Source organism: Aythya marila (genome assembly GCF_965140915.1).
Source record: "Aythya marila genome assembly, chromosome: 2".
Taxonomy (NCBI): domain Eukaryota; kingdom Metazoa; phylum Chordata; class Aves; order Anseriformes; family Anatidae; genus Aythya; species Aythya marila.
In genome coordinates this window covers 54552091-54575508 of record NC_139043.1, presented here as the reverse complement: position 1 = coordinate 54575508, position 23418 = coordinate 54552091, and the positions used below count along the sequence as shown (strand labels likewise).

General features: G+C 39.9%; 1 protein-coding gene across 1 annotated transcript in view; it reads left to right on the top strand.

Annotated features, from left to right (window-relative positions):
* The window catches only part of ADCY1 (adenylate cyclase 1), a 162296-nt gene that overhangs the window by 101638 nt on the left and 37240 nt on the right, over window positions 1–23418 (top strand). The window contains exons 6-7 of the mRNA XM_082752455.1: window positions 5422–5580; window positions 9575–9716. Coding sequence (XP_082608581.1) covers window positions 5422–5580; window positions 9575–9716 — 301 coding nt within the window. The remainder of the gene's footprint in view (window positions 1–5421; window positions 5581–9574; window positions 9717–23418) is intronic.

Genomic DNA, 23418 nt, shown 5'->3' with positions numbered 1-23418 from the left:
AAAAGGCAAACCTATTCGTGGAATTGTTTTCGCTCAGGGACCTGGATATACTTGGTGGGTGATGCAAAAGAACGGAGAGGTCCGGTGTGTACCTCAAGGAGATTTAATACTGGGTGAGAATAGCCCATGAACTGAATTGCACCATGTTAAATAGTATATTATACTGTATGTTATCACTACCATGATTACTATAGGTGACTAATTAGAATGTATGGAAAAGAGTGTAACCTGAGCATGACATAAATGGTATGGAATAAGGGGTGGATAGATGTCCTGGTTTCAGTTAGCACAGAATTAATTTTCTTCCTAGTAGCTGGTGGAATGCTGTGTTTTGGCTTAGAATGAGAAGAGTGCTGATAACACCCCGATGCTTTAATTGTTGCAGAGCAGTGCTTATACTAAGCCAAGGACATCTCAGCCTTTGCTCTGTCCTGCCAACGGGCAAGCTGGGGGGTGCAGTAAGAGCTGGGAGGGGACAGACCCAGGACAGGTGACCCAAACTAGCCAAAGGGGTATTCCATACCATCTGACGTCATGCTAAACAATATATAGGGGTGGCTAGCCGGGGGGAGGGGGCCGGACTGCTCGGGGTTAGGCTGGGCATCGGTCAGCGGGTGGTGAGCAATTGCATTGTGCATCACTTGTTTGTACATACTATTATTACTTTCGTATTATCACCATTGTATCATCATTATTATTATTGTTATTATTATTTTTGTTATTTTTTTTTCCTGTCTTATTAAACTGTCTTTATCTCAGCTCACGGGCTTCACTTTCCATTTCTCTCCCCCGTCCCAGAGAGGGAGGGGGGAGGGTGAGCGAACGGCTGTGTGGTGTTTAGCTGCCGGTCGGGTTAAACCACGACAAAGGTCTAAAGGGCAAGACATGTGGAGTGGCTGAGGTCACTTGGATTGTTCAGCATAGAGTAGAGGAAACTGAGGGGAGACCTCATGATGGCCTGCAGCTTCCTCATGAGTGGGAGCAGAGGGACAGGCGATGATCTTTGTTCTCTGGTGACCAGCAAAAGGCCCCAAAGGAACAGCATGGTGCTGTGACGGGAGGATCAGGTTGGATGTTAGGAAAAGGTTCTTCACTGAGAAGGTGGATGGGCACTGGAACAGCTTCCCCAGGGCAGTGGTCACAGCACCAAGCCTGATGGAGTTCAAGAAACATTTGAACAATGATTTCAGACATATGGTTTGATTTTGGTGTGGTCCTGTGTGGAGCCAGGAGCTGAACTTGATAATCTTTGAGCCCCTTCCAACTCAGGATATTCTATGATTCTGATGTTATATTTGAAGCCTCTTTTTTACACATTACTTAAATTCTTCATTTTTGATAGTTCACTGGGGTATGTTCATGAAAATTAGGGGACACAGGGACACATAATAAATTCAAAGTAAATTCAAAATGTTTAATAAACTGCCCATGAAGTTTTTGTTTGTTTGTTTGTTTGATTTTGTTTCATTTTTCGTTTTCCTGACTCAAATTTAATGATGAAAGCATCCCTGAAACATACTGGGGTTTCTTGGAAAAATGAGAAAAGTTGTTCTTGATTTAGATTTTTTACTAAGTGACTACTTCTGGAAATCTTTTGTGAAAAACCAAATGTGTTCAGATTCCGCTTTATGGTTCATTGGTACATTATACAGTGCAGATTTTTTAACAAGGAGTACAATCATCCATGTTGTATTTCTTTGCTAATTTTTTTTTTCATTTAATTTGTTATGATATTCAAATTTCTACAAGCAGATGAGTTTTTCCCCTTTCTCCTGAGCCAGCTAGAACAAAGAAAAGCATACATTTGACATGAGGTTTTATATGCCGTTTTAAATGAAAACCTTTTTAACATTAATTTACAAATAGAGAAATACACACTTGCAGGTATGCTGGTGAAGATATTTATACAAGTATTTAGTTATTCAAGAGAACATAGATAGGCAAGCAAACCATAATCCTAACATACTTTGCCTTGCATGCTATCAGGTCTTGGTATAAAGTCAGTTGTTTGCTACAAATGTACAGGTAAGGATACAAAGGTTAAGTTATCATTAGGTGGCTTATATTGTTAGCTCCTTTCATTTCCTCAGTGCTTTGCCAAGTATGCAGCAAGCCCTGTAAGAGTGGAATCCTTTTAGGACTCCTTGGAGTCATTTTTAAGGCTTGACTAGGAACAGATACTGGGGAAAAAAAAAAAAAAAAAAGGAAAAAAAAAAAAAAGGAAAAAAAAAAAAAAAGGAATTCTGACTTGCAGTGGTAGAAATAAGATAAGGAAATACTTTGTTAGAAAATAGTGCATAAGCCTTTCTCTCCTGTTGTATAAAATATGACTGAAAACTGTGGTAGGCCTGAATTCCCGTTGAGGACAAAAGATCTCCACGTTACTCACATTAGTGGTAGCTGACATGGTACATACTTCAGCACTTCATGGCTGCGAAGCTCCTTGCTTAAGTTGAGGCCCGATATATTGTGCTCCTCACCCCACATCTTGTCCTGTGCTACATGTCCCATGCAGTGCTACAGGCCTGGGGGAGAGTGGCTGGAAAGCTGTGCAGAAGAAAAGGATCTGGGGGTGCTAATTGATGCTCACCTGAACATGAGCCAGCAGTGTGCCCAGGTGGTCAAAAGGCCAATGGCATCCTGGCTTACCAGGGAGGTGATCGTCCCCCTGCTCTGGTGAGGCCGTACCTCAAGTACTGTGTTCATTCTTGGGCCCCTCACCACAAGAAAGACATTGGGGTACTGGAATAAGTTCCAGAGGAGGGCTACAAAACTGGTGAAGGGCCTGGAACACAAGTCCTATGAGGAGTGGCTGAGGGAACTGGGGTTGTTTAATCTCAAGAAGAGGAGGCTCAGGGGAGACCTTATTGCTCTGTACAACTACCTGAAAGGAAGTTGTGGGGAGCTGGGTGTCAGCCTCTTCTCGCAAATAACTAGTGACAGGACTACAGGGAATGGCCTCAAGATGCACTGGGGATGTTGAGGTTGGAAATTAGGAGACATTTCTTCTCAGAAAGAGTACTTACAATTGGAACAGGTTGCCCAGGGTGGCGATGGAGTCACGATCCCTGGGGGTGTTTAAGGAAATGTTGGAGTTGGTGCTTAGGGACATGGTTTAATGGGTGACATTGTTAGTAGGGTGATGGTTGGACTAGATGATCTTGGAGTTCTTTTCCAACCTTTATGATTCTATGATTCTATGTGTCCTTTCAATTAATTGTAGTTTTAAAAGTACAACAAGACAAAAATGTAATAGCTATTTCTGGAATAACTAAAAAGTCATTTTAAAGACCTCTCCAACAAATCCACTGTACTTGGATGATATTTAAAAAAAATACATTAGTCAATGAAAGCCAAGAGAAAACTGTAACCAGAGCATCATCCTTTTGGAAAGTTTAATTTGAAATCCTAAAGAAAATTAAATATTACACTGATTAGGTAGCTTTTTTATTCTCCCATTTTATTTATTTTTGGACTGCAACTTAACTGTGGAATGCCAGGTGCCGCTGTAATGGGAAAAGCTGCAAAGATTCATGCATAGCATTTCCTCTGCATGTACTGTGTAAGTTCATTAACTTCAAGGTTCCTTTTCAATGTTCACAAGTCAGGGTAGGGTGAGAGCGTACTCCATTCACAGAGATAAAGAATCCTTCCTCAAAAGTGGCATCAAAATTAAAAATGCTTTTAATAACGACGTCACCAGTTAATTCCCCCTTTCCCAGGTATACATGTACAATGAGAATCTCTGAAGACTAGATTTAATTTATGAGTTGAAGTCCATAGAGGTGGTTTCTCTGCCACTCTTGCAGCAGCTTTGGAGAGATATTAGTATTTATAATTTCTCTTTATCTACTGTTCTTGCACTGATGTGGTGGTTTCACCATATTCTTTGTCCTGCACTTCTATAAGAGAGTGGAGTCATTGCTTCATAGTACCTCCTCATAACTCTTCTCCTGCAGAAACAAGAATTTTTAAATATGTTTGTGCCATTTCAGACTCACCACAGGAAGTTATGCTTAGTTAAGCATACCATAAAGATAGAAGCACAGCACAACTCTGTGTGATTACTGGTAGTTGCAACAGTTCCCTAGCAGTAGCAGAGGGATCAGATGAAAAATATGAATTATTAAATAAGTATCATCCAAGATGATTGACAATCTGAGACACCTGGGGAAAAAAAATAATAAAAAAAAAAAAGGTTAGTTTTTAACTGAGTATGTTTTCATCAAAGTGGAAATTTAATTAAAGGGTGAGTTTAGAGAACACCATAAATCAAAACTGTGGACACATTACTGAGACAATAATATTTTTTTAATTTATTTTTCAACCTTTCACAGACGAACTGGAGGGATCCATACCATCTCTGTTTTCAGATTATGTTGTATTGTTTCGATTACAGATTTAACATTTTATGCTATTACCTTTAAATCAACCAACCAACCCACCAAAAAAAAAAAAAAAGGAATAAGGAAAAGGAAGTATTGTTCTGATATTGCAGATGTAGAACTGAAAACAGAGGAGAAAATTACTTTGAGTGACAACAAATTGTGGTAAAAAAAAAAGAGAAATTTAATCATTTAATGCAAGTCTTCTGTGACAAAGAGACAAAACTAACCAGTAAAGCGAAGCTTTACAAAAATGCCAGGTATTGCATTTTAATACCGAGTTGAAAGTAGCCTGGAGTAGTGGTAGGATTGAAACATGTTTGTTTATTTACATGTCAGGTTAAAATTAAGCCCAATAAGATAGTTTCAACACTCTTCTTTGAATTCCAACAATCACCTTGTGTTTGCTTGTCATCCTGATGAAATAAGCACACATTGGGAAAAAGGAATATTTATGAGAGTAAAAAAAGAAGTAGGTAAATGTGAGATGAAAGATAAACAGGAAAGTGCAAGAGTTAAGCTGTCTGTCTTTGAGTTATTTGAGTTACAGCTAGAAAATTATTTGTTTCAGCAAAATCAGCAAAATACCTAAGCTTCTGTATAAATGTGATAGCAAATACTGAAAATGAGACAATGAAACTTAAAAGTTTTAGGAAAGTTTCATTACAAAACCCATTTACTATGCTTTTTTTTTTTTTCCTTTTCCTGTATTAAATGTAATGAAATGTAACCTTTACTGTGTTTCATTAAAACCTGGAAAATCAATTTCTTGTTCAATAAATTTAGAAATACTGAGAAATTGGTTCAAAACTAATTAAAATATGAACAAGAGAATAATTTCTCTATAATTACAATTGAGGTTTAGAAACTACCCTAAGAGTGAAGGGAAAGAACAGTACCTGAATACACCATCTGAGATTTTGAAAAGTTCCTGCCTTTTCAATTATGTACACATCTGTTAACTTTGGGGGAAGGAGTGAAAATAAAGAGTAATGCTGTTGTCTAAAGACTAATATCATGATGCTATATATTCCAGATCTGTTGCAGAAGCCACAGAGGTTGATCTCAACATGAGAGTTGGATTACATACAGGAAGGGTACTTTGTGGGGTCCTGGGTCTCCGAAAATGGCAATACGATGTCTGGTCAAATGATGTGACTTTAGCCAATGTAATGGAAGCTGGAGGGTTGCCTGGGTAAGTATGAGGAACAAAAACAAACAAACAAACAAAAATATATATAAAGAATCAGATACCTGTATAGGTGAGGAATTTATTTCCTTTGCAGAATTTGCAATGTAATCACTATTGATGAAAAGGATTAAGGGTTTTGTACAGTAGGAGTAATCATTGCATTATATGATGTCCGCTGTGGAATTGTCCAAATGGTCTTAAGATTCATGTTAGTAAATAGATTAGATTAGAAGTAAAATGTTGAAAAGAAAAAGAAGAAGAAAAAAGGATTTCTCTTAAACATGCACATAAACCTACAGCCATTCCATGAAGCACGTCCTAGAATTTGAAGTACTCCTTGGGTGTCCTTGGACTCAATTTACAGAATCACAGAATTGTCTAGGTTGGAAGAGACCTCAAGATCATTGAGTCCAACCTCTGACCTAACACTAACAAGTCCTCCACTAAACCATATCACTAAATTCAACATCTAAACATCTTTTAAAGACCTCCAGGGACGGTGGCTCCACCACTTCCCTGGGCAGCCCATTCCAATGCCTAACAACCCTCTCAGTAAAGAAGTTCTTCCTAACATCCAGCCTAAAACAACCCTAGCGCAACTTTAGCCCATTCCCCCTCGTCCTGTCACCAGGCACGTGGGAGAATAGACCAACCCCCACCTCGCTACAGCCTTCCTTAAGGTACCTGTAGAGAGTGATAAGGTCACCCCTGAGCCTCCTCTTTTCCAGGCTGAAAAAGCCCAGCTCCCTCAGCTCCTCCTCATAAGACTTGTTCTCCAGACCCATCACCAACTTCGTCGCCCTTCTCTGGACTCGCTCGAGCACCTCCATGTCCTTCTTGTAGCGAGGGGCCCAAAACTGAACACAGTACTCGAGGTGCGGCCTCACCAGAGCCAAGTACAGGGGGACAATCACTTCCTTAGGACTGCTGGCCACACTGCTTCTTATACAAGCCAGGATGCTGTTGGCCTTCTTGGCCACCTGAGCACACTGCTGGCTCATATTCAGCCGACTATCCACCAATACTCCCAGGTCCTTCTCTGCCTGGCAGCTTTCCAACCACTCATCTCCCAGCCTGTAGTGCTGCTTGGGGTTGTTGTGCCCCAGGTGCAGGACCAGGCACTTGGCCTTGTTGAACTTCATACAGTTGACCTTAGCCCATCGGTGCAGCCTATCCAGATCCTCCTGCAGAGCCTTCCTACCCTCGAGCAGATCGACACATGCACCTAACTTGGTGTCATCTGCAAACTTACTGAGGGTAAGATCCCCTCATCCAGATCATCAATAAAGATGGCTGGCCTCAGTACTGAGCCCTTGGGAACGCCACTAGTGACCGGCCTCCAACTGGATTTGACTCCATTCACCATGACTCTTTGGGCCTGGCTATCCAGCCAGTTTTTAACCTAATGAAGCATACACCAGTCCAAGCCACGAGCAGCCATTTTCTTGAGGAGAATGCTGTGGGAAGCAGTGTCAAAAGCCTTATTGAAGTCAAGGTAGACCACATCCACAGTCTTTCCCTCATCCACCAAGCACATCACTTTGTCATAGAAGGAGATCAGGTTAGTCAAGCAGGATTTGCCTTTCATAAACCCATGCTGACTGGACCTGATCACCTGGTTGCCTTGTAAGTGCCACATGATGACACTCGAGATAATCTGCTCCATGAGCTTCCCTGGCACTGAGGTCAAACTGGCAGGCCTAGAGTTCCCCGGGTCTACCCTCTAGCCCTTCTTGTAGATGGGCGTCATGTTTGCTATCCACCAGTCGACTGGGACCTCCCCCGATAGCCAGGATAAATGATGGAAAGCGGCTTGGCCAGCTTCTCCGCCAGTTCTCTCAGTGTCCTCGGGTAGATCCCATCTGGCCCCATCGACTTGCGTACATCCAAGTGCCGTAGCAGGTCACGAACCATTTCCTCATGGATAGTGAGGGCCACATTCTGCTCCCCACCCCCTTCCACCAGCTCAGGGTACTGGGTATCCAGAGAACAACTGTTTTTGCCGCTAAAGACTGAGGCAAAGAAGGCATTAAGCACCTCTGCTTTTTCCTCATCTTTTGTAACTAATTTTCCCCCACATCCAGTAAAGGATGGAGATTCTCCTTAGTCCTCCTTTTTGCGTTGATGTATTTGTAAAAACATTTTTGTTGTATTTAACGGCAGTAGCCAGATTGAGCTCCAGATGAGCTTTGGCCTTCTATTTTTGTCCCTGCACTGCCTCGCAGTATCCTTATAGTCCTCCCGAGTGGCCCGCCCTCTTTTCCAAAGATTATAAACCCTCTTTTTTCTCCTAAGCTCAAGCCACAATTCTCTGTTCAGCCAGGCTGGTCTTCTTCCACTCCAGCTCATCTTTGGGCACGTGGAGACAGACAGCTTCTGCGCCATTTAAATTTCCTTCTTGAAGAGTGCCCAGCCTTCCTGGACTCCTCTTCGGAAGGGAGGCCCTTCTGAACTGCCTCTGAAGGGACTCTGCCAACCAGTGTCCTGAACAGTTCAAAGTCGGCCCTCCGGAAGTCCAATACAGCGGTTTTACTGGTACCCCTCCTGGTTTCTCCAAGAATGGAGAACTCTACCATTTCATGGTCACTCTGCCCAAGACAGTTTCCAACTACCATATCTCCCACCAGTCCTTCTCTCTTTGTGAACAGCAGGTCTAGCAGGGCACCTCCCCTGGGAGGCTCACTAACCAGCTGTGTCAGAAAGCTATCTTCCACGCTCTCCAGAAAACTCCTAGACTGCTTTCTCTGGGCTGTGTTGTGCTTCCAGGATATGTCTGGGAAGTTGAAGTCCCCCATGAGAACAAGCACTGACAATTTCTCAACTTCTGTCAGCTGCCTGTAGAACTCATCATCAGTCTCCTCATCCTGATTCGGCGGTCTATAACAGACCCCCACCAGGATGCTTGCCTTGTTGGTCTTCCCGCTGGTCCTAACCCATAGGGACTCAACCTTATCATTCCCAGCCTCAAGTTCCATGACATCAAAACTCTCTCTGATATAGAATAGAATATATATATGGAATATATAGAATTTAAATGTACACTGTTCATTTTCACAAATATGCTTATATGTGCTTCTGTATGCAACTTGCATTTGGACTGGGATTTACCACCTTCTGTTGGATATTTGCAAGATTATGATTTGCTGAACAGGAAGTCAATGGTTAAGTTTTTTGGTTAAGTGAATTTCTGTTTGCTGCATATGTCATTCTGAGACAATTTTGGCAGTGTGTTTTTGTATGTTCTTTACCTTGAGGGTTCCCGATGGAAAATAAATAAATAAATAAAAAATTAAATAAAACAGACCTGAACATAATTAATAGAGAAGAGCAGTAACAGGTTTGAAGATATCTCCTGGGAATACGTTTCAAATATAAGGGTTCCTTCAGGAGGAAATGTGAAGATAGTTTTGGGGATAAGCAAACTCAAAACTAGAATCATAGAATCATTCAGGTTGGAAAAGACCTCCAAGACCATCTGGTCCAACCATCTCCCTACCACCAATACCACCCACTAAACCATGTCCCTAAGAGTGTCAAAGTTGACTGTGCTGCCAAAACAAAGTGGATTAGAAAGCTGCCTTAACGCAGAGTAAGTAAATGGAACATGTCACAGCTGTGAAGAGAAACAAAAAGAGAAGAACAAGGAGTTTCTTCTTTATGTACATGACAGACTTGGAGTGTGGAGCCACACATTTCAAACAGCAGGCTGTTTTTCCAAGCAGGCAGTGAGGTAAACGCTTAAATCCATGCAATGTGAAAGATGATGTGAAGACTTCCACTTTCTACAAATCACTGAATCTGCAAGGTTTTGGATAATCTGCAGTTACTGTTTTGGTCATTCTGCTTAAGTTTAGAAAAAAACATTTAATAGAAACATTTTTGTGATTTTTTGGCTGAAAAGACAGAGCCCATTATGATCTTTTTCATGAGTGTATTACACTAGCAACTACCTAGTAATACATCTTAGCTATGAAGAACATCTTATTTTTCTCTCCAGGAAAGTTCACATTACAAAGACCACCTTAGAGTGCCTAAATGGGGACTACGAAGTAGAACCAGGATATGGACATGAAAGGAATAGTTTCTTGAAGAAACATAATATTGAAACATATTTCATTGTGCCATCCCATCGGAGGAAGGTAGGCTCCACAAATTCTAGCTTGTTTTGTGGCATGTTTTTTGTAGTTTAACAACTGTTCTATGATAGTCTGAAACAGAGGCAATATCGGTATTTATTGTTTCTAAAAGCTTTTAAACTCTTGAAATTAGATCTTTTGGTTTTGGTTGAGGCAGGAACACTAAAAAAGCTAACCTTGTACATTACCTAGAAAAGAAGATCACTATACTTTTGAAGTTTAAAGTTAAAACAACTTTTCACTTAACCCACAAAAAAAGAAAGCTTTTGGTTTATTCAGATTCTGTAATCATTGCATTAGAAATGATATGGTATGTTAGTCTAAAATGTAATTCATTCCTATCTTCCACTTCCATTCAAAATTATATTTCTGAATATTAATGCTGGCAGCCTGACTATTTTATCTTGCTCTTTAATTCCCATATTTCCATGACATTTTACTCACACACTCCTAACACTTTCTACAACCGCTCATGATAGTAATGACTCCTTTGGTAGGCCTGGAGGAGTCCCTACTTAATAGATGCAGAAAAAAAACTATTTACAGACTTGTCATGCCCATAGCAGAAAAGACAGTGAAATGAATTCAGCAGTAACCGAATTAACATTCCCTGGAAATCTGGAAAAGTTGCCATGTTGTCAAGCTGTACAACACAAGCCTGTTTATCTAGGTCAGGAGAAGAGGCTGGAGTCGATCATCCTGCTTTTAAATGTATATATAAGTCTACCGTAGATCAGATATTTATGCTCAAGCTGAGTAAATTTTCTAAGATTATTGCAACAAAGAACATATTCTCTGTCCAAAACAGACAAATAGCTCCAGTGTTTTCTCCCGCTAAGCTGAGCTGCTCATGACAAATTGAACATCATTTCCCTTCCTTTCTCTGCCACCTCAGACTCCCACAATGATTTTGGCTATCCCTTTCCTATCCTAGCTGCCTTTCCTCATAGATTTTGCCAGGCTCCCCTCTCTTTTCAGTGCATTCCTTTTGTCAGACACTCGGAGAAGTTCTGGGAAAAGAGAAGTAAGTCGGCAGTGTTGGAAGCGACAATAATATTTTCTGCACCTTTCTTTCTTTTCTGCACCTTTCTTTCTTTTGGTGGAGAACAGAAAATGGAAAGTGTGGAATGAGTAAGATTTTAGCTCATTTGAGCAGGAACTTCTTAGATGTTGCTAAGGATTTAGCCACGCCTGATAGAAATGGATGTGACACCTCATTCTAGCCAGATTTTCAGAATAAGGAGAGAGTCCCATCAGTGCAATGGTAATTTCTTGAGTTGCAGTGAAGTTGGTGATAGTTAGTGGCCTTCAAGCAGGTTCATTCACAGGCACACCTTTCTTCCTCAACCAGTTACTGAGTGCACCTCAAAAGTAAATGCTGAAAAACTGTAAATTTCATCTAATTGGTATGTCCCAACAAAAACAACTAAGCAATGATCCTATTTAGGACAGTCTGTTTTTATGCTACAAAATAACTTTTGTGACATCAGTAGGAGTCTTGAAAGGCCCTTATCCCATTTAAGCATGTTCAGTTTGTTCCAAACCTCTCCATATCAAATGATGCTTATCTTAAAAGTTATCTGCCCTCACATATGTATTACTCTTTATCTCAGCCGGACAACTCAGAATACAGACTTTTGCAAACATATTGTCCGAGTCTCTGCCCAAACAAGTTTAAATCAGGGATTTGACCTTTAGAGAGAAATTTTAAAATATAAGTCTCAAAGTAAGTACAGAAACAAAAAAAGATGAGGTTTTGAAGTGAATTCAAAGGTCCATGCTTGAGGATGTTAGCTAACTTTCCATTAACATGTTTTTGACAAAAATATAACCAGGGAAAAATAGATCATCCTGAATTCCAGGTCAGCAGTCAGGTTCCTGGTCTGAATTTGATTATCTGGAGAGTTTTTCTGGAAAGTCGGGGAGTCAAGTCACCACAGAATTCTGATTCTGATGATGAAAGCTACTGCTGCTTTATACCAGAAGGATTGCTGCAAGGGTGTTTTATTATATGCTTCCTCTAAAGCGTCTTGGAGAGATGGAATAAAGCATAAAGGAGAGATGGAATATCCTTGTCTGCTCTGAAAATCACATGATCTCGTGTTTTGTTCTTCTGCTAATCTATATGATTAGACTCCATTTTAGATAGTAGGAAAGAAAATAGGTCGAAAATCAGTGGGCTAAATTCTGTTTTCATTCTCAGTAAGAGGTTTTTGTTGCCTTTCTTGAAACCAGAATTAGTTCCTAAATTAACCAATCTCTCTTCCTGAAAAAAATATATATATATATGAAAAAGTATGTTGCTGATTGTCACTACATTTGTTTATCTTTTTTTTTTTCTTGTCTGCTGTTTTAACTCCCAGAGCATTATGTATCATTTCATAATGCATAAAAAAGGGAGAAAAGGCAGTAAGTGCATCTATTACATGTAGACATGTATTCTCTCAGCTGCACTGACTGAAGAATTTCTAAGAATAGAATCTTGACATTCACATATTAAAGTAAATGAAGCCAATGCATGTTTAATGTGCAAAGATGAGAGCTTACATATGAGCACCCATTCCTTTTTGTTTGCAAGGCTGCTGAGAAGCTGCTGGTGACTGCTGAGAAACAACTCAGTTTGTCATCAGCCACATAAACTGAATGCCATGTTACCCTGGGTGTCACTGATGGATTTGTAGAAGTGACAGATGCTGCAGTACAGCTTGGCTGACATCAGCTCTCTGGCGTGCATCAGTGCAGTGTCAGCCAAACTGGCAGAAAGAAACACTTCATGAATTTTACAGATATAGACAGCCTTCTCCACTGGACTCAAAACAATCAGTACATCACTTTGCTGTTTGTCATAGTATACTACAGCCATCCCCAGTCTTTGTACACTTGCATTGGACCACAAGATACTAATAAATAGCTGTAAGATAAACACCTGCTATATCCTCTCTTACCTTGATTCAGTCATTAAACCTTCAGAGATATAGAAACAGAGGACTGGCCCTGAAGCACAGACAAGATCTAGCACCCGTAGGTGAATTCAGGTATCTGCTGTTTTACTATTGTATTCCTTCCCCTGGAGCCTCATTAGCTGAAATGCGAAGACATTTTTAGTTCTTTATGCATCATCTCTGAGATTAATATGAACTGACTGTAGCAGGGATGATTCCAAGAAGAATGAAAATCAATATTATCTGCAACAGATGGCCAAGAATCTGTTGAACTTGAAAGATAAATAATTTTTTTATTGTTAATATTTATTTAGAAGGCACATACCCCACATTTTCCCTTATTTGATGTGCCAGAAAGACAGATCAACTGAGCCAAGAATGAGAACAGTATATGAAGACTCATTCATGTACCAATTACATTAAAAATGTGAATAAATTATAAAATGTTCCCAATTATTTTAATCATTTATTCAGTCAACTGACAACCAAAATTTTGTGATCTGATATGATTACTAGAATGGTGTATAAGCTAAAACGTGAGAGGAACTTAGAAAAGACCACTGAGAGTATTCTTTTCTTTTTGTTGTATTCAAGTCTTTTATTTTGGTAGATACTATATTATTCTATTACTGTTACTGTTATTTACTATTTGCTATTATTACTATTATTTATTGTTTATTTTTATTATTTAGCAACAATTATGCATGTTTGACTGGATAACATTCAGCTTCTAAACCCACTTAGTTTATCAGATAGTTTATCCAAAGGCATAAAGACTTTTTTTTTTTAATGAAATTCAAAATTTTGGTCACCTTTATTTAAAATCTTACATAAATATTCTTCTTAAATATTACATAATAATACAAAATGATATAGCCCAAATATAAACCAAGTTTCTAGTTCTGAAAAAGCTAACACATTTATTTTAAATGACATCTGTTATTTCTTCATATTGTATATAGTTTCTAAGCCATGTAGTGATATGACCAAAATATTGCACTGAGACAAGATTTGAACAATTAGATTAAAGTAACTAGCCACAAGTCTCAACACATATATGAAAATCCTCATCTGATCTAGTTAGAAAAATTTATCTCTTTCTGATACATTAAATATTCACAAATCCATACTCTATGCTTTAGATACATAGATGTTCTTAGTATCATCAAATGTCCTGAAGTATAGTAAATATTACTCTGTTTATGGATGTTATTAGAGGGAAAAACAAAACAAACAAACAACAACAACAACAACAAACTAGGCCAGATCCTGTCAATCTCAGAGCCCCTTCTGGGAACTTTATACTCATGCTTAGACCCCGCTAAATAATTTTCACTGTTGATTCCTCAGTAATCTTTCTCACTAATCCTGTTCCAGCTTTCAAATTTCGTGCTTGAAATTCAATTTAAATTTCTTTTAACAGAATGGGTCTGTTTTTCAATAGAATTCTTTCTTTTTCATTGGCAGCACCAGCATTAGGCAAAGTATCTTTGCATCAGTTTTATGGCTGGCATAGTAGACTCGCAGATGCTCAGCTCAGTAGCAAGCTTAACTAGTCTACTTCACTAGAACTATTATTCTCATGCAGTGTAACACATCCTAAGATTTGCCTATGTCTGCAGTGATAGCCAGGTGGATTTTTCTTAGGCTTACTTACTTATATTTTCTACATTAATTCACTCTCTACCTGTGTCTCTCTAATTTTGCGAAAGCACATTATTTTCTCTAGATGAGAAACTAGCCCAGTCCAGACAATTAAGTACATTTCCTGAGGTACTTCTCTGGATAGCCAAGCAGTGGTAAGAAATTATGAAGTTTTTCTAAGGAGAAAGATTTCTCAGAACATGTAATTGTTTCCATTTACAGAAGTGGGCCTGCCATCACTGTTAGTCATTGCCAGCTTAAGGGAACCTGCTTCACTTGAGTAACTTTGCCAGGTCAATATAACCTTTGCCAGGTCATATTTGCAAATACAAATAATCCCACAGACCATTAATGGTAGGCAATAGAGATGTTTCCAAAAAAAAGGGAACTATAAACATTATGAAAATCATAGATAAAGTCTATAGATACATTTTATAAATGATTCCTATATATTCATAAATGCATCATGGATTCTAAAACATACCTTGACTGTAATGACTAATTAGCTTAATAGGTTGCTAAACACCACCTGCAACTTTTCTACTAATGTGCTAGTGAGTTATGCACCATGTATTCAAATACATTTGTTTTATTTTATTTGTGGCAATGTAAATCACACAGTGTCTGCATCTACTGTTTGAATAGTGCATATGATGGTTGTTCATGAAAAGTGAGTACCACATCTGTTCACATTTTGGAAACTAGCTATACAGTGAATGCAATGAAAAATAAGTTTGAAATATTAAAAGACAGAGAAAGAGAGGGAAAGACACATTATATTTACAACTTCTCTTCAAATATTTCTCTGAAGGGGCTGACATTTATCCTTCTTACCGTACCTTGTACCTACAAAGACATGCCAGGCAGTCTCAGAAAATCCGTTCTTTAGCTTGGACAGCCATAACATACTATCTGAAATCTCTGAGTAATGCTATGACCACTCTGAAAATCACAACTAAAATGGTTTACATCTTTTCTGAATACTTGTCTAGTTATTCAGCTGGAAGTAGATGACAGAGGAAGGGTGTTCTGTCTCTCACCTATTTTGCTGCAGCGAATCTGCAGAAAAATGATCTAAAGAGGGTGCTAAAATTTCTATTTTATTTTTGTCCAAAAAATAATTATGACCAAACCCAAATACCAGCAGTTTATTTGAGAAGAGAACTTAATGCAATAGTTGAAGAAGAGATCACTTTTGTCAGTCTTAAGATTTTAGGAAAACTTTACCGAAAACCTGGAAGTTAAAGAATCCTCTTAATAAGCAAACACAGCTCAGGAGAATTCTTTGGAAAGTACTGTTTAAAATGTAAAAATTCTTGTAAACATTAGAAATTTGTAATGCAGTTATCTACAGCACATACTTGTGGCATAATTTATTGTGAAGTACAGATGGATTTGACAGCTCGAAAGGTTGATCATTTAATTTCTTTGACTCATGATCTGCCTATTAAGGCAGAAATTCTTTCTGCACACCTGAGATTCATTCTGCATGACAACAGGTGCAAGAAAAGTGGCAAAGACTGTCACATCATTGTCATATCTACCATAAACAGATGTGATTTTACATTTCCTATATTGCAGTCCTCTCACCAAGGAGTGGCTGGAAAGTAAACAAATTTTCTATCACTTTGTTGCTTGAAAAGGCAGTATTTTTGATTTGGAGCCCAACATCCTCCTTTACTATTAATCAACATAACTTTGTTCCATGAAACAAATGATCTGCCTTCAATATTAAAATAAATCACTAGGCCCCATACTTTTCCACCACAAGCAACAGGTTTTGTCTGCTTATGTCTTTCTTCTAGCTGATTTGACATTTTTCCCCAGTCTTGAATTATTCTCATGTAATAGCACAGAGTAGACAAAACAGATTGCTTCATGATTACTTCTGTGTTTTGTATAAATGAAATACTTAGTAACTACATGTGCTTACCTTCTGGCTTAATTTGTAAATCACTTTTATCTGTGAATCATTGTTAGCATCTAGTGTATTTCACAAGTATAACTGCCCATTTACACTCTTGAGACAATTTCTTTCATGTATTAATAATATTTTCTTAAGTGAAGTAGTTTGATGTATATGATTGATGCATTACTACGGCATTTCACAGCATGTTGTTAGACTTTTCCTGACTTCACAGAATCACAGAATTTCTAGGTTGGAAGAGACCACAAGATCATCGAGTCCAACCTCTGACCTAACACTAACAAGTCCTCCACTAAACCATATCCCTAAGCTCTACATCTAAACGTCTTTTAAAGACCTCCAGGGGCGGTGGCTCCACCACTTCCCTGGGCAGCCCATTCCAATGCCTAACAACCCTCTCAGTAAAGAAGTTCTTCCTAACATCCAGCCTAAAACAACCCTAGCGCAACTTTAGCCCATTCCCCCTCGTCCTGTCACCAGGCACGTGGGAGAATAGACCAACCCCCACCTCGCTACAGCCTTCCTTAAGGTACCTGTAGAGAGTGATAAGGTCACCCCTGAGCCTCCTCTTTTCCAGGCTGAAAAAGCCCAGCTCCCTCAGCTCCTCCTCATAAGACTTGTTCTCCAGACCCATCACCAACTTCGTCGCCCTTCTCTGGACTCGCTCGAGCACCTCCATGTCCTTCTTGTAGCGAGGGGCCCAAAACTGAACACAGTACTCGAGGTGCGGCCTCACCAGAGCCAAGTACAGGGGGACAATCACTTCCTTAGGACTGCTGGCCACACTGCTTCTTATACAAGCCAGGATGCTGTTGGCCTTCTTGGCCACCTGAGCACACTGCTGGCTCATATTCAGCCGACTATCCACCAATACTCCCAGGTCCTTCTCCACTAGGCAGGTACAGGACCAGGCACTTGGCCTTGTTGAACGTCATACAGTTGACCTCAGCCCATCGGTGCAGCCTATCCAGATCCTACTGCAGAGCCTTCCTACCCTCGAGCAGATCAACACATGCACCTAACGTGGTATCATCTGCAAACTTACTGAGGGTGCACTCGATGCACTCATCCAGATCATCAATAAAGATATTAAAGAGGACTGGCCCCAGCACCAAGCCCTGGGGAATGCCACTAGTGACCGGCCTCCAACTGGATTTGACTTCATTCACCACTTGTTTTAAAAAGTTCATCTTAGTAAGGAAAGATTCTCAATAGCCTCTAAAGTAGATGCTGAAAATTTTCTAATCATCATCATGTGAACAATTAAAAAAAAAAAAAAAAAAAGAGAGGAAAAATGTGGAGGAATGGTTAAGTGAAATAGGACACGTGGATGTTGGGCAGTTAAGAGGCAATGGGCTAGTAAAGTACCGTACTCAACTCACATGAGTCTGGCACGTACACAGCTGGCTGAGAGCCAATCAGGCTCAAGGACACGATGCCCTTGAGCGATTGGGAAAGTCCCTAAGGCGGGACGGTGGCTAAAAGAAGGAGGAACTACCTGAAAAGAGCGGGAAATGTTAGCCAATCCTGAGCTTAGTTTTTGCAATATGTATGAGTTGATTATGTTCGAACTAGATAAAAGGCGACAGAGCTATCCATTAAGGTTGAAGTTCACTGTTCACTCATCTTGAGCGTCTGTGTCTTCCTTCCGTCGACAACAGAAAAAAGCTAAAGGACTAAATTGAGTGAAACGATGGGTCTAAAATTACTGCATTCATTATTTATTTATTTTTATTATTTCAATTCAAACTGAAGCTCCATTTATATTTGTAGGACATTTCCTTCTCTGTAAATTTGATTGATTAAGTCTGTTTAGGTCTGCATGGACATGCCACACATTTCTCTAATTTTTTCTTTCTTTTTTCTTTTTTTTTTATTTTCCAACTGTATTGTATTTGTGTTTTCCACAGAGCACTTATGGCCCAAGAAATCCATCCATACGTCTAGCAGTTCCCTTGGACGTTTTTGCATTTGTCTCTACTTGTCCTGTCCACATTGTCTCAAGAAAGTCTTTGTGATCATTATGCTTTGCCAGCTTTCCGAACTAATTCATTTTGAGGATATTTTGACATTAGTGTTTACTAGCCCTTTTGAAGTGCTAGAGTTTAGATTCCTGCTCTAAATAGTAACAGAATAAGAGATCTTTACAGCTAATGCAGGGCATGTGAAAACTCCAGCTACTCAAACTCTCTCCTTTGATAGCATACCACATGCAAAAATACATTTGGCAAAAGTGGTCTAATTTGAAATGTACCTAAGTATCTAATTTGGGGTACACACTAGGCACACATTGAGGATTTCTGTTTTCAAAGTGATGCTTGCCTGCAGCTGCCATTGCTGTCATGCCTAGGAGAGTCCAGCCTGGTTTGTATTTTGAATATCTGACAACTCCTGAAGAATTTAACTAAGAGATTTAAATGCCTAACTTGAACATTTTAAGTTTTAACACCCCATTTATACCTTAGCAGAATTGTTTTAAAAGATAGACACAGTGTTTTGATAGAAGCTCTAGATTATTTCTAGTTGGAATACACACACCCCAACACTGTAAGTAGACTACTTGTGCTACCACCCAGCAAACAGTGTGCTACTCTAGATCTTCAGGACTGTTCCTGCAGTTGCCAAGAAGCTGCTACAGCATTTATGATTTCTGTGAAAGTATTTTGAATGTCATTGATATCTTCTTTTTTCAGTACTGTTTAAGCACTGTAGCTGAATATAGCCAGGGGAACAACAGTCTGCTGCTGTTTCTGAGAATCCCAGATAAGCACCAGTGAATCCCTTACTGGAGTATCACATGAGATTTAAACACTGGGGTGTTTTCCCAGAATTTTAATCAGTATTTTTTTTTGTTTCCTGTGTACTTAGAAATGCTCACAAAGCTGTAGACAGTCAGGCTGCTTTCAGAGTGCTTTTAATCCCAGCTCTTAACCTTGTTTGCTGACTGCTTTGCAGCACATAACCAGCCTTTCTAAAATTATGAAGCAAAGGAACAGTGAACAAAATAAAAAATGATCCCAAGGGTTAAAAAAAGGAGTGTGAAAGTAAAATGCATTGACAAAATGAGCTAGGATGAGAATGCTGCACAGCTTTCCTGTAATACTGTCCTAGAGCAAGTTTAAAGAACAGGCAGAGTGAAAGATGTTTTGTTTGTTTGTTTGTTTCATTTTTATTTGTTTTGTTTGATTGTTTATCTTAAGTCTGTTTTAACAGACTGCACTGCATTTCTTGCCATTATCAGAGGCTTACAGCAGAAGGTGACCTTACTGAAATGCTCCACTCAAAAGTTCTCTGTGTAAAAAATGTTGTCCTGCAGTCAAAAGAGTAATGATAATTTAAAATAAGGGACAAGATTTGTGAGATGAAAGTGGGAGAGTTCCTTTGTTTGTGCTTTTTTATGCTGTGTATATATAAGAGTAGAATGGAAAATCTCCAGGCCCAGTGTAGAATCCATAGGTCCTGCAACTATCAGACCAAAACATAAATAAATAAATAAATAAATAAAAAGATATGTATAAAATTATCCATGATCTAGGAACTGCCACTGTGCCCTACTTGTGTGTATTGCAATGTCTTTGGCATGTTTAGGGCCTTGACCAGCCATGAAGAACAGAAGATATATGTGTTCCACACATTTTCATAGCATGGCACAGTACCTGGATTTGGAGGGGGCCTCTGGAAGGTCTGTGGTCAACCTCCCTGCTCAAATCAGGGTCACCTTCACAGCTAGATCCACTTTTGAAATACAACAGGTTGCTCAGGACAGAAGCATCCAAAAAATGCCACAGTTTTTGCAGTAGTTCACTCAGAATGACATGAAGAAGGGGGCCCACAGTTGACTTCAGATGATTTTAACTGTCACAGATATGTTTTGCCAGCAGATTTTGCAGTGGCTATCCCTGCTAGAGTGGAGACTGAGGCAGACAAAGCTTCAGGTGGCAAATGTAGTCTTCCACTCCCAGCTTGCAGAAAGTGCCTAAGGCTTCATTCTGCCATGAGTGATGTTCCTCTGTCCTGCAAATGTGCTGTATTGGAGGAGCTGTGCCATCAAGTAGAAGGAGTTCCTGGAAGAAGTGAGCAGATTGCACAACATCAGAGAAGATGAAAGGGGGATTGATGGGATCTTCTCTGTGATCCAACAACTTGAAGACCCTCAGACCCCAACTGTAGGAGAGAAGCTGGCAGTATCCGTACCCCACTGATGAGGTACATGTAACCTCTGTATGAAGGGAAGGGTGGAAGCTGATTACCTCTGGTACCAAGAGAAAGGCTCCTGCCCCACCTAGAGGCTTATATCTACAACATAGGTTCACTGCCCTCAGTGTTGAAGAGAATTCAGATATCCCTACAAGCAAAGAAACTTATCCCTCTAACCCATGCAAGATCACCAGGAAGAAATGACAAGTCATTGTAATGGGTGACTCCCAATTACAGGGGACAGAGACACCCATTTGACTTATCAACTAGAGAGATTTGCTGCTTACCAGGAGTCCAGTTCCAGGATATTGTGGAGGTACTGCTGAATCTCACCCAGCCCTCTGAATACTACCCCCTCCTGTTATTCCATGTAAGCACAAATGATACTTCCAGGGGAAATATCTGGCAGAGATCTGGGGAAAATAATCAAGGGCATGGAGTCCAGGTGGTTTTCTCTTAAATCCTCCCAGTGATGGGAAAGGTTGTGAGGAGGACACTGATAGTACAGGTCAATAACTGACTATAGACCTGGTGCTGGTGACAGGGTTTGAGAGCATGGGACCCTGTTTGCAGATCAGCATCTGTTTGGGAGAGATGGGATCCAGCTCATGAACTTGGGCAGAGCTATTTTTTTTTCCAGTAGGATGGCTAACCTCATAAGGAGGGCTTTAAACTAAGCATGAGAAGGGAGGGAGAAAGTAACCAGCAACCCTGTGTTGGACAGGGTTGTCAAGAAAAGGGCATGGGGTGATATGACCATGAGGGATCACTAAAGCAACAAAATGGGGCCTAAGCAGGATCACCTATAGCTTTGCATGTAAGCAAGGAACTGACTACAAGGCACCAATATGGAGAAAAGCCCTAAACCCATTCTGGGATTCCAGCATTCCAGGGAACCTCTCTGAGGTGCCTATATACTAATGCAAGGACCATGGTGAATAAGCATGATCAGTAAGAGCTGTGTGAAGTTGCAGGGCTATGATCTTGTTGGGATCACAGATATGTGGTGGATTGAGTCCCAAGAATAGAGTGATGCAATGGAGGGATACAGGCTCTTTAGGAAAGACAGGATGGGAAAATGAGAAGGGGATGTAGTCACTTATATGAGAGAGAAGCTGGAATGCATGGAGCTCTGCCTGAAGATAGATGAGGAGCCAACTGAGAGCTTACATGTATGTTAAGGGGAGGATAGGTAAAGGGGACATTATAATGGGTGTGTGCTGCAGGCCACCTGACCAGGAAGAACAAGAAGATGAGGCCCTCAACAGACATACAGGAGAAGCCTCATGTTCACAGGCCCTGATCCTCATGGGGAACTTTAACCACCCTGATGTCTACTGGAGGAACACAGCAGGACAGAAACAATCCAAGAGGTTCCTGGAGTGTGTTGTCAATAACTTCCTCCTCCAAGTGACAGATGAGCCTACAAGGAGAGGTGATCTGCTGGACCTCATACTCACCAAAAATGAGGGCCTTGGGAATGTGAAGGTCACAAGCAGCCTTGGCTGCAGTGACTCTAAGATGGTGGTTCAGAATCCTGAGAGCAAGGGAGGAGGGTGTAAGCAAACCCTGGACTTCAGGAGAGCAGACTTCAAAGATCTGTTTGGACGAATCCCATGGATTAAGGACCTGTAGGGAAAAGGGACCTAAACAGGCTGGTTAAAATTCAAGACTCACTCCATCTAGAGTAGTCCATCCCAATGAATGAGAAGTCAGGCAAAAATGCCAGGAGGCTCAAACACATAAAGGAAACACACAGATGATGGAAGTAAGGATAGGTAACCTGGGAAGCATACAGAGATGTTGTCCAAGTATCCAGGGATGAAGTTAGGAAAACTAAAGACTAAATAGAATTGAATCTGGCCAGGGATATCAAAGACAGCAGGAAGGGTTTCTGTAAGTACATCAACAACAAAAGGAAAATTAGGGAAAATGTTGTCCCACTGCTGAGTAACATGGGATACCTGGTTACACAGGAAATGGGAAAGGCTGAGGTACTGAATGCCTTCTTTGCCTCAGCTTTTACCAGCAAATTGAATGCTGCAATCCTCTGCTCTGCTGCAGAACATGGCTACACCGGAGCTGGTTGTATCAACTACATTATTATTGCTACATTAGGAAAATTTGTAAATAGAGTACCTGTCCAAAAAGTATGTTTTAGCTGTTGAGAATGTTAGCTCAACGGCTGATCACATCTGCCGTACTCAAGTGTAACAACTATTTACTTGGTGTCCTGAGGAATACTTAGTGTCCTGAGGAATACCTAAATTATATTTACTGTATGAACAACCTTGTAGATCATCTTCTGTGTGATCACTGCAACACAGCACAGTCTTCTGTCAGGATGTCCTGAAAAGAGTTCATACTAGGAACCTCTTAACAGAGACTTATGTTGAACTATATTTGATCAAGTGACACACTAGTGTCCTTTTAGATTCCAGTTGATGACTGTGCACTACAGTGCTGGTAATATTAGCTGGCTTTAATCAGATTTTCAGTGTACAATAAAGTACATAGGCACACATAAGAACCTTTCCACATTTGAAACAGGCCATATATATCTATACATATATAAACATATGTAACATATCCATCTGTTAATAAAAATGTTCAAGTATTTACACACAATTCATTTTTGTGTTTCGTGAACAGTGTAACTCACTAAACAGTGTATTGGTAGGCCAGTAGGATATACTCTTGATTCTCTAGAAAGTGCAAGTGCTTAACTGTGTGTTAAACAGCATAGCAAACTAATATCTGAGATGCCATTCAAAATATAAGCATAGCGTCATTTACTTCCATCTCTCTAATTTAGATATCCTTGAAAACATGCATTAAACAAATGCTTACAGATAATACATACTTCTTCATTCCTTGACAATTAAGTAATGATGTAAACTGTTCAGTAAATCATAGCATTGTGAGAACCAGACAGCAAAGCCGCAGTGTCATTTGTGAGGTTTAGGACATTTAAATAAGAATTTTGCAGTATGAT